Here is a 12,540-nt window from a genome sequence, read left to right as displayed (position 1 = left end):
TTTGGGTTGCCAAGATTTTACTTGTCATGTTAATGGAGGTGATGAAACCAGATGAAGAATGATGAGTGCCAAGCCGTTTTCCCTTATCATCAAGCATCAGTTGCCTTCAGATATCTGAACTGCTTGCTGTGCACTTGATGTAACTTGAGACCTTTTAACAGACTCAATCATGTCAACATCTCATTTATTTTCTCGAATACCTCCTTTTTGAATATTTTAGTCGAGGCTAAGTATAGTCCAAGTCTGGAGGACGCCAAGGTTTTGCCCCCTCTTCCCTTATCATTTATCATGCTTCCACGCATGCTGGTGGAGTTGGCAGAACACAGCCTCTCTCACCTTGTTGTTACGCTGTACCTTTTGTGCTCCAAAATAAATAAAAGTTAAGCAAAACTGTGAAAAACAGAGAAAAAACGCTTGCAGCTGATGGATCCTGCTTGAGAAGCCAGATAAATGAAGTATGCTTTTTCCAACTTTGCTCATTTGTTGGTTAAATTAGCTTTGTTATACCTGGCACATGTATAAGTGGTATGCTTTTGTTGACAGATCAGGCTTGACTTGGGGCAGGGAAATCCCTTGTCTCCCCGAGCGCCAACTGTCACGTCTGCACTCTGCACACACAGTGCTTCTGCTTGTTCCCTGACCTTAACGCACCCCCCACCCCCCAGCAACTCAAACATCAAGCCAGCACACAATGCCATGGGAACTGGAGAGATAACGCTAACATTAACTTGGCTTCAATGGCATGCTCTATAGAGATTTTCCAATACTTACAAGCAAAGTGCATCTAAAGGTACATTGAATGTTACCTTTGTGCTCTTGCAAGCGCTCCACTGTCACACACACACACACGCAGTCGGAGGCTATCAAAGGAGCACACCCTGTGTGAGCGCTACACCTGGTTTCTGTTTTCTCCACGGATTGCGATGGCAGCAGGGGTTCCCTTTTAGCGTTACTCATGTGGAGAGATGATACGTGTGGATCTTGAATAGAACGCCACAAAGGATTCCAAATTGGGAACACTGGAGAGGTGGGGAAAGTTTATTTTTACTTTTTATGCTGCCAAGCGGCATCCTGAGGTACACCGCAACCATAGCTTAACTCAGAACTTTAAAGCTGTGTTCACTTTGTGGCCTAAAGGAAAAGTGCTGGTGAGTAAGCCAGCTGATACAGCACTGATTTGCACTGTTACAATAGCACTGTATGACTGTTTTCAGTATTTAATTTCAGATTGTCTAAGATAGCTTGCATTTTGCCGAAATCGTTCATTCCCACCATAAATGATTAGGAGGTTCAGTAGAGAGTTGGTAGAGAGAGTCTGTATCTGTTCCCAGAAAACTTTTCAGGACTCCAGTGAATGTTCAGAGGTTGAAAGCTTCACTGGAAGATGAGAAAAGAGCAGGTGCACAAGTATATGTAGGTGGATCCATTTTGTGAAAATTTTCTGTATTTCTTTCATCGTTGCCATGGTAGCAGACAAAATTTGGTAAAATTCAGAATGTCGACAGTGTCCACCTGCAGGTGTGATAGGCAGTACCATTATTCATCTGTTGAAAACAGTGATCAGGCTTTCTGTCCACCACGTAGCACTGCAGTGTGAATACGCAATTGGGAATAAAGATGATATTTTCTAAATCCGCAAGTCTGTTTTAGGATACTGCTGATTGTTACCTTATTTACCATCATCCGCAAGATATTAATTGTACTGTAATTTTAGTAGAGTCTGCATCATCATTAAATATTGATGCAAATTATTAATCATTAATAGATGGTTAAAATAAAAAAATTTCCATGGCAATTCCTGTTGAGTCAAATTGCTGCCATAAATACATGGCTAACAAACACCACTCTTTAGTCACATACCTCTTTAAATTGTTTAGGCTGCACTTCACCCAATGGTGTGTCTGTGTGTATGTTGTGACGCTTCCAGTCTTCCTCTGAGGTCCAACTTGAGAATTTTGTCACCTCAAGAGCCGCGTGTACTGGACTAATGTCTTAACTTGTGGCCATTTGTCTTCAGACGTAGCCCAAGACATACTTAGCTGAAGTGTTTACACAGAGTATTTATAACGATTAGCTTCCATGTCGCCCTCTGTAAGAGAAGCTTGCCCATTGTGATTTTTCACTTTTCACTCGCTTGGATCCAGGTGTGGTCCTTAGCCTTGTGTTTATGCTGCGCGGGGTGATGCTTGATGCCAGACATCGACACCACATCCAAACAATGGGCTGTTGCTCTTCTCTCCTCAGCAGGTTAATCATTAGGATCGTTAGCCAGGGTCAATTGAGCCGTAATGCAAACTGCTGTGAGGCTCTGATCTAAACTCTCACTCTTTCTCTTTCTCTCTTCCTGTTGGAGATTATATAAAGTAGGGCTGCTCCAGACCAAAGATTTTCCTAGACGGCTAGCAGTCATTAGTCCAAGCCACTAGCTGACTCATCGTTGAAAGTTTATGATAATGATTTAATTATTTAAATGGATATTTTTGGGGGGCACCAGAAAATGGTTTGAGCTTCGGGGGTGAGAGAGAATGTGATAAGTAACATTGTTATCAAGGTACTACATTACAGAGAACTACAAAACTGTAATGATGAAACTTTAAGATATAAATTTAACAAGCCCACACACAAAGCGAGCGGCCTGTTAACGACACCAGCAAAAGTGGAAGTGATTCTGAATGTGTCGGTACAACCAGCACGGTGGCTAATGTTAGGCTACTTACATGTTTCACATGATAAGTCATGTTTGAGGTAGGCGAATAATAGGTGAATCTTCCAGCCTCCAGAATTTGCATGTCACTTCTTGGGGTCATCCTTTACCCTCTCGAAATGATCCCACACTTTGGATTTCCTGCCCAACATAATGGATGGTACCTGCACTTATTAGTGCAGGTACCATCCGAGTAAACAAAGTCTGCCCCTGTCTGACTCAGTGGCTGAGTGTCACCAGTTCCTGTGTCTGTCATTTCAAATTAACTCAAAAAAAACTTAATCTCCGAAGAGAGGTTTTTTTTTTTTCTCCAACCAAAGAAAACTTGACCAACTAAGACTCTTCTCACTGACTAACATTTGGTTGACTATTATGAGGCAGCCATAATATTAAGTGCAGTAATGAGTACAGTGAAAATGCATTTCATTTATTTTCTAACCTCAAGCTGGGTGGGATGGAGTTAAGGGGATAATAATGAAACTGCTGTCTTAGTCATATCACCCAAGAAGTCCCACTGTGGTACTCCAAATATAACTTCGGATAGGTGTAACTTCTGTGAGTAATGGTGGCTGTCAGCTCAGGAAGTTCGGATGAGTAAATTTCAAGTATGAAAAGCCTAAAAAGGCCAGACCAAGAGACAAATATATGTCATCTCTAACACTGGAAACATGACTCCGGCAGAATGTTCTGTAGAACATGGCAGGAATGTGTGCAATGGCTAAACATCGCTGTTTCTCACCTCACAATCAGAGCTTTGCTAGCCATGCTGGGAGACAAGTTCAACATTGTGCACTTCACCAGGAGAATGTGCTTGTTTGAAAAAAGCATTCCTCTTTGAGTGCTTTTATGGGGTAGTCTGTACATACACACGCATACCATCCAAAATTCTGTATGTCTGTTCGTCCCAGATTCATTCCTCTCAAATACACAACAGACCCCCCCCACCCCCACCCCCCAATATTCCCATCACCACCATTGCTAAGTGCTGATTGGTCACTTCTTATCTGTTACTGAATAAACAGAGAGAGGTGTTCTCTCCCTCACCTCTTCCTAAGACCACCAAGATTGGTTTAGCTGTGCTGATATGTTGAAGTCCTTGGCAGTTTGTTATTCAACTGATCTGTCTTAATCTCTTAAAGAAGATTACCAGTGAATTTCAGCTGTTGAGGTATCTTATCTTTTAGGACTGTCTGATCTGTGATTTCTGAACAATGAATGCAAAGAGTTTGTCCCATCTTCTAGTCAGTGATGTGAAACTGATGTACGCCTGAATGAATGCCCAAGGCAAATGACTTTCTAAGGATATGTTACATTTCTGTTTTCTAATTACAAAGTCTTCTGGATATAGAGGCTTTGGCACTTTGACTCTTTCACTGGCAGAAGCAGCCTGAGACATTCATATACAAACTATTGCAGGCCATAAAATGGCATACACAAATAATTTAAATTTAGTGGTATGCTCATTTAAGAAGTTAATTTATCGTATTATCCAGTCCAATGCAGTGTATGTGACATCCAAATTATCCTTGTTTCCTTGTATTCTTGCTCTTCATCATGGTTCTTCCTTTCTTTTTGTTTTTCTCCGCAGAGAGAATCATAGATATTATTTTAACTGCCACCAAAAACTATGGACTTGGGGATGACCTAGACAGGTAATTACTGCTGGAAATTGACTCATCAAATGCACACATGCACTCACATAGATAGTCACTCTTTCTCTTTAGTGTTGAGCGCTGTTAACTTTTGGCACCCCTGCCTTGCAGTTTGAGCTGTAAAAGATGCATCATTGTGGGCAACGGAGGTATCCTGGCCAACAAGTCTCTGGGTTCCCGCATAGATGACTATGATGTTGTGGTGAGGTAAGAATACTCTTTAGTGCAGCAAAACAGAATTGTTTAGGATGACTAAGCAGTTTGTCCTCTAAATAAAATCTACTATGCACAAGGTAAAACAGTATGAACAAGATGGCAACTGGAATTTGTGTTGTACATATTACTGAGCATTTCACTAAAAGGCTTATAACTGATGATCGACAATAGCTGAAGGGGATCCTAGGCACTATAATTTCTTTGTGTCAGGGACTGTACTGGTCAGGCTTTTTGGATTCATAAATTCACTTCTAATCCATTTCTAATTTCTGATAACTTAAATATTTTTCTGTGCTGACAGGTTGAACGAGGCTCCTGTAAGTGGTTATGGCAAGGATGTAGGGACCAAAACCACCATGAGAATTACCTATCCAGAGGGAGCTATCCAGAAACCAGAACGCTACGAGAAAGACTCGCTCTTTGTCTTTTCCGCTTTCAAACCACTGGATTTCAAATGGCTCCGACAGATGGTGTTCAAGGAGAAACTGGTAAGGATATTATTGAATGTCAGTGGAGATAAAGAGGTGAATATTCAGAAGAATATAATTTTTTTTCTTCCATTTTTAGTGGGTCCTAATCTGTACCCTACAGTATTGATGACTTTGGGTACGCCCTGATCCCTGATGTCACCCTCATCAACAAGTCAGTCAGTTTGAGAATATGAGGTTGATCAGTGGTTGTCAATCTTTTCAGCTCACAACCTCCAGAGATAAAAGAAGGGCTACTCACATCTGACAGATTTGGACACAGATGCTGAATGTGGTGTCCATGTTGAGAAGCACTTTAGCCTCTTTTTCACGGTTGGGCAATATGATTCTGATCTTGGAACCAGTCTAATATCATTTCCCTCTGGGCATGGCCAGGCATCGAATGGGTATAAAGCATGCCCAGCACGATTTCCTTGGCAGGGTCAAGTAATTGTGCTTAGCGCAGCAGATCTGCTTAGGTGGGATGTCTTAACGATGTAGGCGTTATCTCATGGATTTCACATTAAGTCACTTTTCTTAGTCCACATTGGTGTCAACCACCCCTGCACTCAAGTGGTTTTGCTTATCCTTTGCTCAGAGTTTTTTTCGTCCTATGTAAGTGCAGCTGATGGTCAGTATTCTAAAATAACTTGCCACATTACTTAAATGGGATTCTGTCGCTCACCAGCTATTATTTGAGCAGCATGATGCATGTAAAAAGAAATTGTTATGCAGCCATGGTAACTGTTGTGCCCGATTATGAAAAAGAAGCATTAGGGTGGTTGTTAATATTTGTTTAATATTTGAGTTATGTGTTTTTTATCTTAACCTAGCAGTCTAACCTTGCATTACATTCTTCACATTCCTTCCTCCGAATGTAAGCCTTGTTTATTAAGTGTGTGTGAATGCATAGTGTATAGTGAGGATGTTTTGGATAGTTGGAATGCTTAATGTTGTAGGAAGAGAAGAGAAAAAACAGTGATGGTAAAAATTCACCTGATTTTTTTGCCAGCACTTTCTCGTATTTAGTCTTATAGCTAAACTAGAAGAGTGCATTCAATAGAGTGCAGATCCTCACCAGGTGTATCTCCCCTTCTATGGTGCTCAGACTTAGGGGACAAACCACCCCTTTCTTTCCCTACTGGGAGAAGGGAAAACACAGAGGCACTGCCTGTGTATCTCCCCATCTCCAGTGCTCAGACTTAGGTGACAAATTGCTGCATGCAACAGATTGTTCAAAGGTTTTGGATCACCTCAACCACAAGAGGTCCTTGATCATACAGTCTTAGAGTATGTGAAATTAGCTAAGGACAGATACAAGGACAAACAAACAGAAAAAACAGATTTTTCCTTGCTACATATAATGTTTGTGCAGTGACAAAGTCAAAATATGGAGAAAGTTTTGTAGCGAAGTTTGTAGAGAAGTTTTTTAGCTCCAGCTAAAAAAATCTACCTAATAAAAATGTTTTACCTGTTGGTCTGTGGATGCGCAGCTTCCTAGGCAGACCCTCCCAGAAATGTGACCAAGTCAAATATGAACTTGCTCTTTCCAACAAGAAAAGGCTTGCTGTGACAAGCTGCAGCCTGACAGAGATAAAAATATTGAATGAAAGCACATTTAAATTTTCACTATGCATTACCATTTTCTCATGAACTGAACATAATTTTTTGTTTAAAAACACCCATGTTACCCTATTTTTCCCCAGGTCTGGATGGTGTCGCACTTAAGAATAAACTGAAAACTAATACAGTTTTTTTTTTTTTTTTTTTTTTTTTAAAGGGCCCATTTGAATGTCCAATAGAAACATACTGATTGCCATGGTTGAGTGGTAGGCTGTGAATTGGCCTCTTAATCACCAGGGCCTGTCTGACAGATTGAATTTGCTTCGCCTTATCTCTTTAAGTGCTACAGACAGCAGACAATTTTAATGACTACTGTGTCCTCTCCATCTTTTATCTGTAAAAAAAAAAAAAAAAGGCTCACACAAGCACTTTCATTTCTCTCTATGTTGAAAAGTCTCTAGTATCTTAGTTACAGATTGTTTTGAGTCCATTCAACTAAAGGACAATGAGGGGGATTAGTGACGACTCTGTCTAGAGTGAATGAAATAGCAGGAATCATGTTTAAGGCATGTTCTGTGCAGGTGGAATAGCTGAAGTCCTTACCTTATTCTTGGTAAGAGATTCCTCTGTCTAAACTGGTAAAACCTGGGGCAACTGCTGAACCCACCTCTTTCATCACAGCTGTATGGCTTTTAGGGACCAACAGCCTACAGGAAATTTTACAAGGTGACATTTGTCAAAATACTAGAGTCAGGAGTGATGGACGAGGGACAGAAAATGAAGAGTAAATGAGAATACAATGATAATAAAGGGTAAGGGCAGAAAAGGTCAAGTTGAAACAAGTAATGAAAGGACTAATGTGTGAAGTCAGATTAAAGAACAAGGAAGAATAGAGGAAAATTGCATGGAAAGGATAAAGTAATATAGGGAAAAGGGATAATAGCTAGGGAAAAGAAAATGAGCAGTGGAAGGTAAGAGTAAATTAAAATGGAGGAAAATAGCTTGGTTGGCTGGCTGATGGCCCCTTTGGCCTTTGATAGGGCCCAGATTTTTCTGTTGTGTCAGAAAGAGAGGACAGTGGAAATGGCTGTCTGGGATAATTGATTTGGCCCCTGGCGTCCGGCACAGCCCCCTTTGATCTGATGAGGAAGGAAGAATGTTTCTCATGAGTTAAAAACGGGACAGAAGAAAAATCCCCTCACCATCTTCTGGTTTGTGCCATGATGACAGTGTTGGAGAACAAGAGAACGGACAGATGTGCAAGCGCTAGTGTTTCCCATAGCCTCTAACTGTTACAGTTCAGTGTGGCAGGTGATGCGTAATGATTCATCTAATGAAGACTACTTTTACCAACATTTTGTCCAGTGTCATCATTTTTGACTACCAAATAAGACTATACTTAATATTCTCTAGCCATTGTGGCAGTAATCAGACTGTGATTGTCTGTGTTCTTGTCTTGTAGCACTAAAACTCGGATGTAGAATCAAAACCAAAGTAACCCCATTCAATGTTTACTACAGTGCAATTACCGAGGAAACATTGGGTTACTGGGTACTGCTGAATTAATACAGCAGAACACTTAGATGTCAGTAAACTGCAGTAACAAATAAGGATTTGAATTGGAAAACTGGAGTTAATTTACCCTTTAAAATAAAAAATGCATCAATCCAGTTGCTTACCTGAGTCTACATATTACCACAGAAACATAATGTTGTGGATTTCATGTACATTGGGGTTGGCTTTGCCAGGTGTGGTAAATCTGTTGTTTCCATTTAATTCTTTCATACAAACTAGTTTTACAATGAACACTGAGATACAGAGCTGATGTGTTCAGCTAGGAGTGGCTGCATAGAAGGTTTTGGATGGTCTCCCTGCACTTGAATTTGACACTGGAGTGTGTGTGTGTGTGTGTATTAAGTAGTAAGCGTATCAACTTTAAAGTGCCGTTTTAAATGTTTGTCATTTGACAAATGAGGCACATCATTGTTTTGAATTCCTGCTCATGAAAAATGATGCCAGACGCTCTGTTCACTTCAAGAGAACACACACATACGTACAGACACACAGTATCCCATCGGTTTTCCATCTTGTTTACCTGTGGATATATTTAGTCGTTTGCTCATAAATGAAAAAAAAAAAATAATAACATGTGAATAACATGATTGTAAATATTTGGCAAAGTAGTAGATGCTTTGGGAAGTGTAAAAATAGTAATTTTTTCCCCCAACCCATGTGCTGTCCTGGCAACATTATCAGAGTTTACTGTGAAAACTGACTGGATCTTAAGTCTTGGAAACATCTTCAAAGAGGCTGAGCTTATCCTAGCTTCATTGATATTGTACTTACTTTAGGACAGTTGTTGCACCTTAAGTAGCAGAGACAAATGCAGTGGAAACATGCACACAATTCCAGTAACAATGAGTCATTGCTATTGTGTCTTTTTAACCCCTTTTTCAATTATTGCTAATGCCATTCAAGCAGGTACAAAGACCTGAGCAATTGTGCAGAGGCAGTTTGCTTTAGAAATTGATGTGCTTTGGGACTCCCGTCAGCTAATCCTCTCCACACAACAGCAAGCCTCTCCATTTAGCCCGTCCCAGAGGGATGTATGTAACTCTGAACGCTTACACTATGGGAGCTTTGACATCTGTTGGTCCAGTAGGACTTTTCTTTGTAGTGTGTATTCTTACAGGTGGAAGGAATCCATGTCTCTCAGTCATCAGGTATCAAAGCAAAGGTTTTTTCTTTTGCTGCTTCCTTAAACAGTTTGTAGATGGCACACTGTTACAATGTAAGTGGTCAGTTTGCTTGACCATCCAGCATTATTCTGCCTTAACAAATGTCTACAGTGCAGCCTTGGATAGTTGAACAGAATTCAAATTAGCGATGCGATTTCCCGATCTGTTATTTAGTGTTTTTGTACACTATTACAAACACACACATTGCTTCCCGCTCACTCCCTCTCCCTCACACGCACACACACACAAACACAGAGAGTTGTAAACTCAGGGGCAAAGCTCAGACCATGCCAGGGTTTGGAAACTTGACCTTACTTCTGATAAAATCTGAGACCTGCAGACACATTGCTCATTCAGAATAGATTAGATGTTATAAATCGATCAGTACCACTACCACACATAATCTCACAATACTGCAGCCATTAAGTAGAAATCTTGACACACTACACAGCTTTTTAATCCCAGGCTTTCTACTTCCATAATCCCTCATTACCTCAAGTGCACATGGCAGGGATTCAACTTACAACATGTCACTGACTGAGAGTCCGACCCCACATATACAGCCTTCTGGTTGATTGCCCAGTTAGATGGTGTTTACAGAGGTGCTCAAACATGATTGTGGCGATTGTTGGTTTTTCTTTGTTTTCTTTTTTCTTTTTTCCCTCTTACGGTATGTGTGTAAGTTTGATTTTGTCCTCATGCACAGTGCACACCCATAGTACATGCACGCACAGCCACATTTGTTTGTATATGTGGGGATATTTTCAAACAGGGCTAGTGAAGGATATACAGCCGGTGGTAAACACGGGGTTTGAAGGTGGACTGCCGGTGCTCTATCTCTGCTGTTTGTTTACAGGAGCTCTCACTGCACTCCACAGGCCAGACAGATCCACAGATAAATTGAGTTTGAATTTGATGAAGAGAGCACTTTTCCTTAGAGGGCAGAACAGAATTTAGTAGAGCATTACCTCCTCCAAATTCAAGGCTAGAGCCACAAATTGGGTGTTGGGGGCATAACTCAAATTGCCAGGTTGAAAGAAGTGGAGAGTTGCTTCACATCAACGAGAAACTTCCAACACTTTTGCTTGGATGTTTGTTATGAAGCATTTCATGTTATGAAGCATTTTGTATTGTTACAATGCTGTGGTCAAGTTGGATTATGTCTCATGGTGTTAGCATGCAGTGATGCACAGGCTTTCAGGGTACAGGCTGTGGTTCTGCCTGGTAGTTCATTACAACTCACTGTGAAAAGAGGCTAGGACAGGGATAGCAGCTATATGGCTCGTTTTTAGCCCAACATCTGCCCAGAAACCCAAAGTAGTATGCATACATGCATTCATAAACATTTACATACTGGTAAACATGGATTTGGAACATGATCCAAGTGACTAACATAGGGCCCAGATGTCACTGATTACTATCAGTGTTGTGTTTCTAAAGTGAGTCACCTAACTAGCCTTCTATGATTAACACTCCTATACATTGGTATTCCTCTTGTGCTCTTCCCTAGAGCAACAGAGTTGGTGAGTAATTGAGTAGCTATGTCAATTTAAATGTTGACATGTCAGAGCGGAAAATCCTGTACTAATTTGCTTGTCTGTCTTTGTGAATGCTCCCCGCCAAAAGAGAAGGCCTGCTCTATCTTTTACCCAGGCAAACACCAACAGTCACTGCCAAAAGGGCAGTGACCTTGTGATCTCCCTAGATGTCTTCTCTTAATGCCCAGTGGCAGTGTTGCACATAAACGTCCTCAGGCTCACAATGTTGTCAAGTGTTTCCATTGTTGCTCCGTTTGCCGTCATGGGAGTGTGAAGACACGGGTTTCACACACCGGATAACCTCAGAGAGACCGGGAAAAGAGAAACCACCATGACCCCCATTGGGGCAGAGGTCGTGGTATGTGTCAAGAAAAGCAAAGGCAAATTGGGGAATGTTTCAAATTCCTCCCAAGCAAAAGGGAATAAAAGCAGCTAAGCTTCCCAGAATTTTAGTTCTTTTGGATCTTAAAAACTGTAATTCCCTACTGTGCAGCTCACCAACATTTCCTACTTTAGAAAATCTCTCCCCCTTTCAGACATTCTTACCGAAATGGCTCCTCTTCAGTGAAACACTTATGTGGTGAGACACTGCAACTTGTAAACTCGAAGGTCCAACATGTACACAGTGCTAATGACCTCCAGACAACCTTAATTGTGATTGTTAGCAGTTCAGGGCTGCCGTTTTTGTTTCTAAATTGCCTTAAGTCTACCTTCCGGAATCCAGTCCACCTCTTCTGGATAGTCCACTCCATAAACATCAAACACAACCACATCCTGAGGCAGCAGCCCTGGGACTTCAGAAACCAGATAGAGCCAAGTTGTTTGATACAGCAACGGCCTATTGGAGAAGTAAAGAAATGATATTATATCTAAAATCCCAAATGATATCTGGTCTCAAATCACAATATTGATATAATATTGATACACTGCCTTGCCCTAATTGAGAGGCTTCATAAATGCCCATACACGGTCAGGAGTTATAAGGCATCTTGTTCCTCCCTTTCTCCCCTTCTTTCTCTCTCTTCCTCTCTTTCTCTCTCTTTATCATTCATTACAGTTTTTCTACTTCTCAAGCAGTTATGTTGGTGGTATACACCAAGTCGGCTTCCATTGTATATTCAATATGGTGACATATCCCATTTCAGTTTAAAAAAAAAGTGAGAACTTGACGTTCATTGGCCTGTGCTTTATGCCACTGAATCCAAACCACATCGCAAACTTTAAGGCAAGCCTGAATAGGTCCAGTTCCAAACCAAGCCTTTCTTATTTAAGTTTTTTTTTACATTTATGGAATGAAGTGCAGCTGAGGTGTATTCTTTTCTGTTATGTGTGTCTGAGAGCCTTGAATGTCACCATGTTCACTTTCAGCATGATTTTAAATGGTTTCTTACAAGGCCATAGGTACTTTTGTGAGTGTGATGTTTTTAGCAGTCTTGCACATCGCCTCGTGATCTTAGATGTATTGAATAGAGATAAGAAAGAAGCTAAGATAGTTATTTTCCCATTTACACTTTGGTTAGAAATACACATCCCTGTTTGCAAGATATCCATCTGCACACTTCAGGTGTTCAGATGCTCCTTTTTTCTCTGGCTGTACATTTTCCATCAGGGATTTGATGTTTAACCTTAGATTTGGAACATTTTAGCGTTCTGCTTTTATCA

The 12,540-nt window shown here is 40.8% G+C and overlaps 1 protein-coding gene across 6 annotated transcripts in view; it reads left to right on the top strand.

Moving 5' to 3' along the window:
• st3gal3b (ST3 beta-galactoside alpha-2,3-sialyltransferase 3b) overlaps window positions 1-12,540 on the top strand; it is a 51,740-nt gene that overhangs the window by 24,017 nt on the left and 15,183 nt on the right. For all 6 annotated transcript variants that reach the window (XM_030073805.1, XM_030073804.1, XM_030073806.1 and 3 more), the window contains 3 exons: window positions 4,293-4,356; window positions 4,468-4,563; window positions 4,874-5,060. In XM_030073805.1, coding sequence (XP_029929665.1) covers window positions 4,293-4,356; window positions 4,468-4,563; window positions 4,874-5,060 — 347 coding nt within the window. The remainder of the gene's footprint in view (window positions 1-4,292; window positions 4,357-4,467; window positions 4,564-4,873; window positions 5,061-12,540) is intronic.

Source organism: Myripristis murdjan, chromosome 17, assembly GCF_902150065.1.
Source record: "Myripristis murdjan chromosome 17, fMyrMur1.1, whole genome shotgun sequence".
NCBI classification, from domain to species: Eukaryota; Metazoa; Chordata; class Actinopteri; order Holocentriformes; family Holocentridae; genus Myripristis; species Myripristis murdjan.
This window is presented reverse-complemented; position numbering and strand designations above follow the sequence as displayed.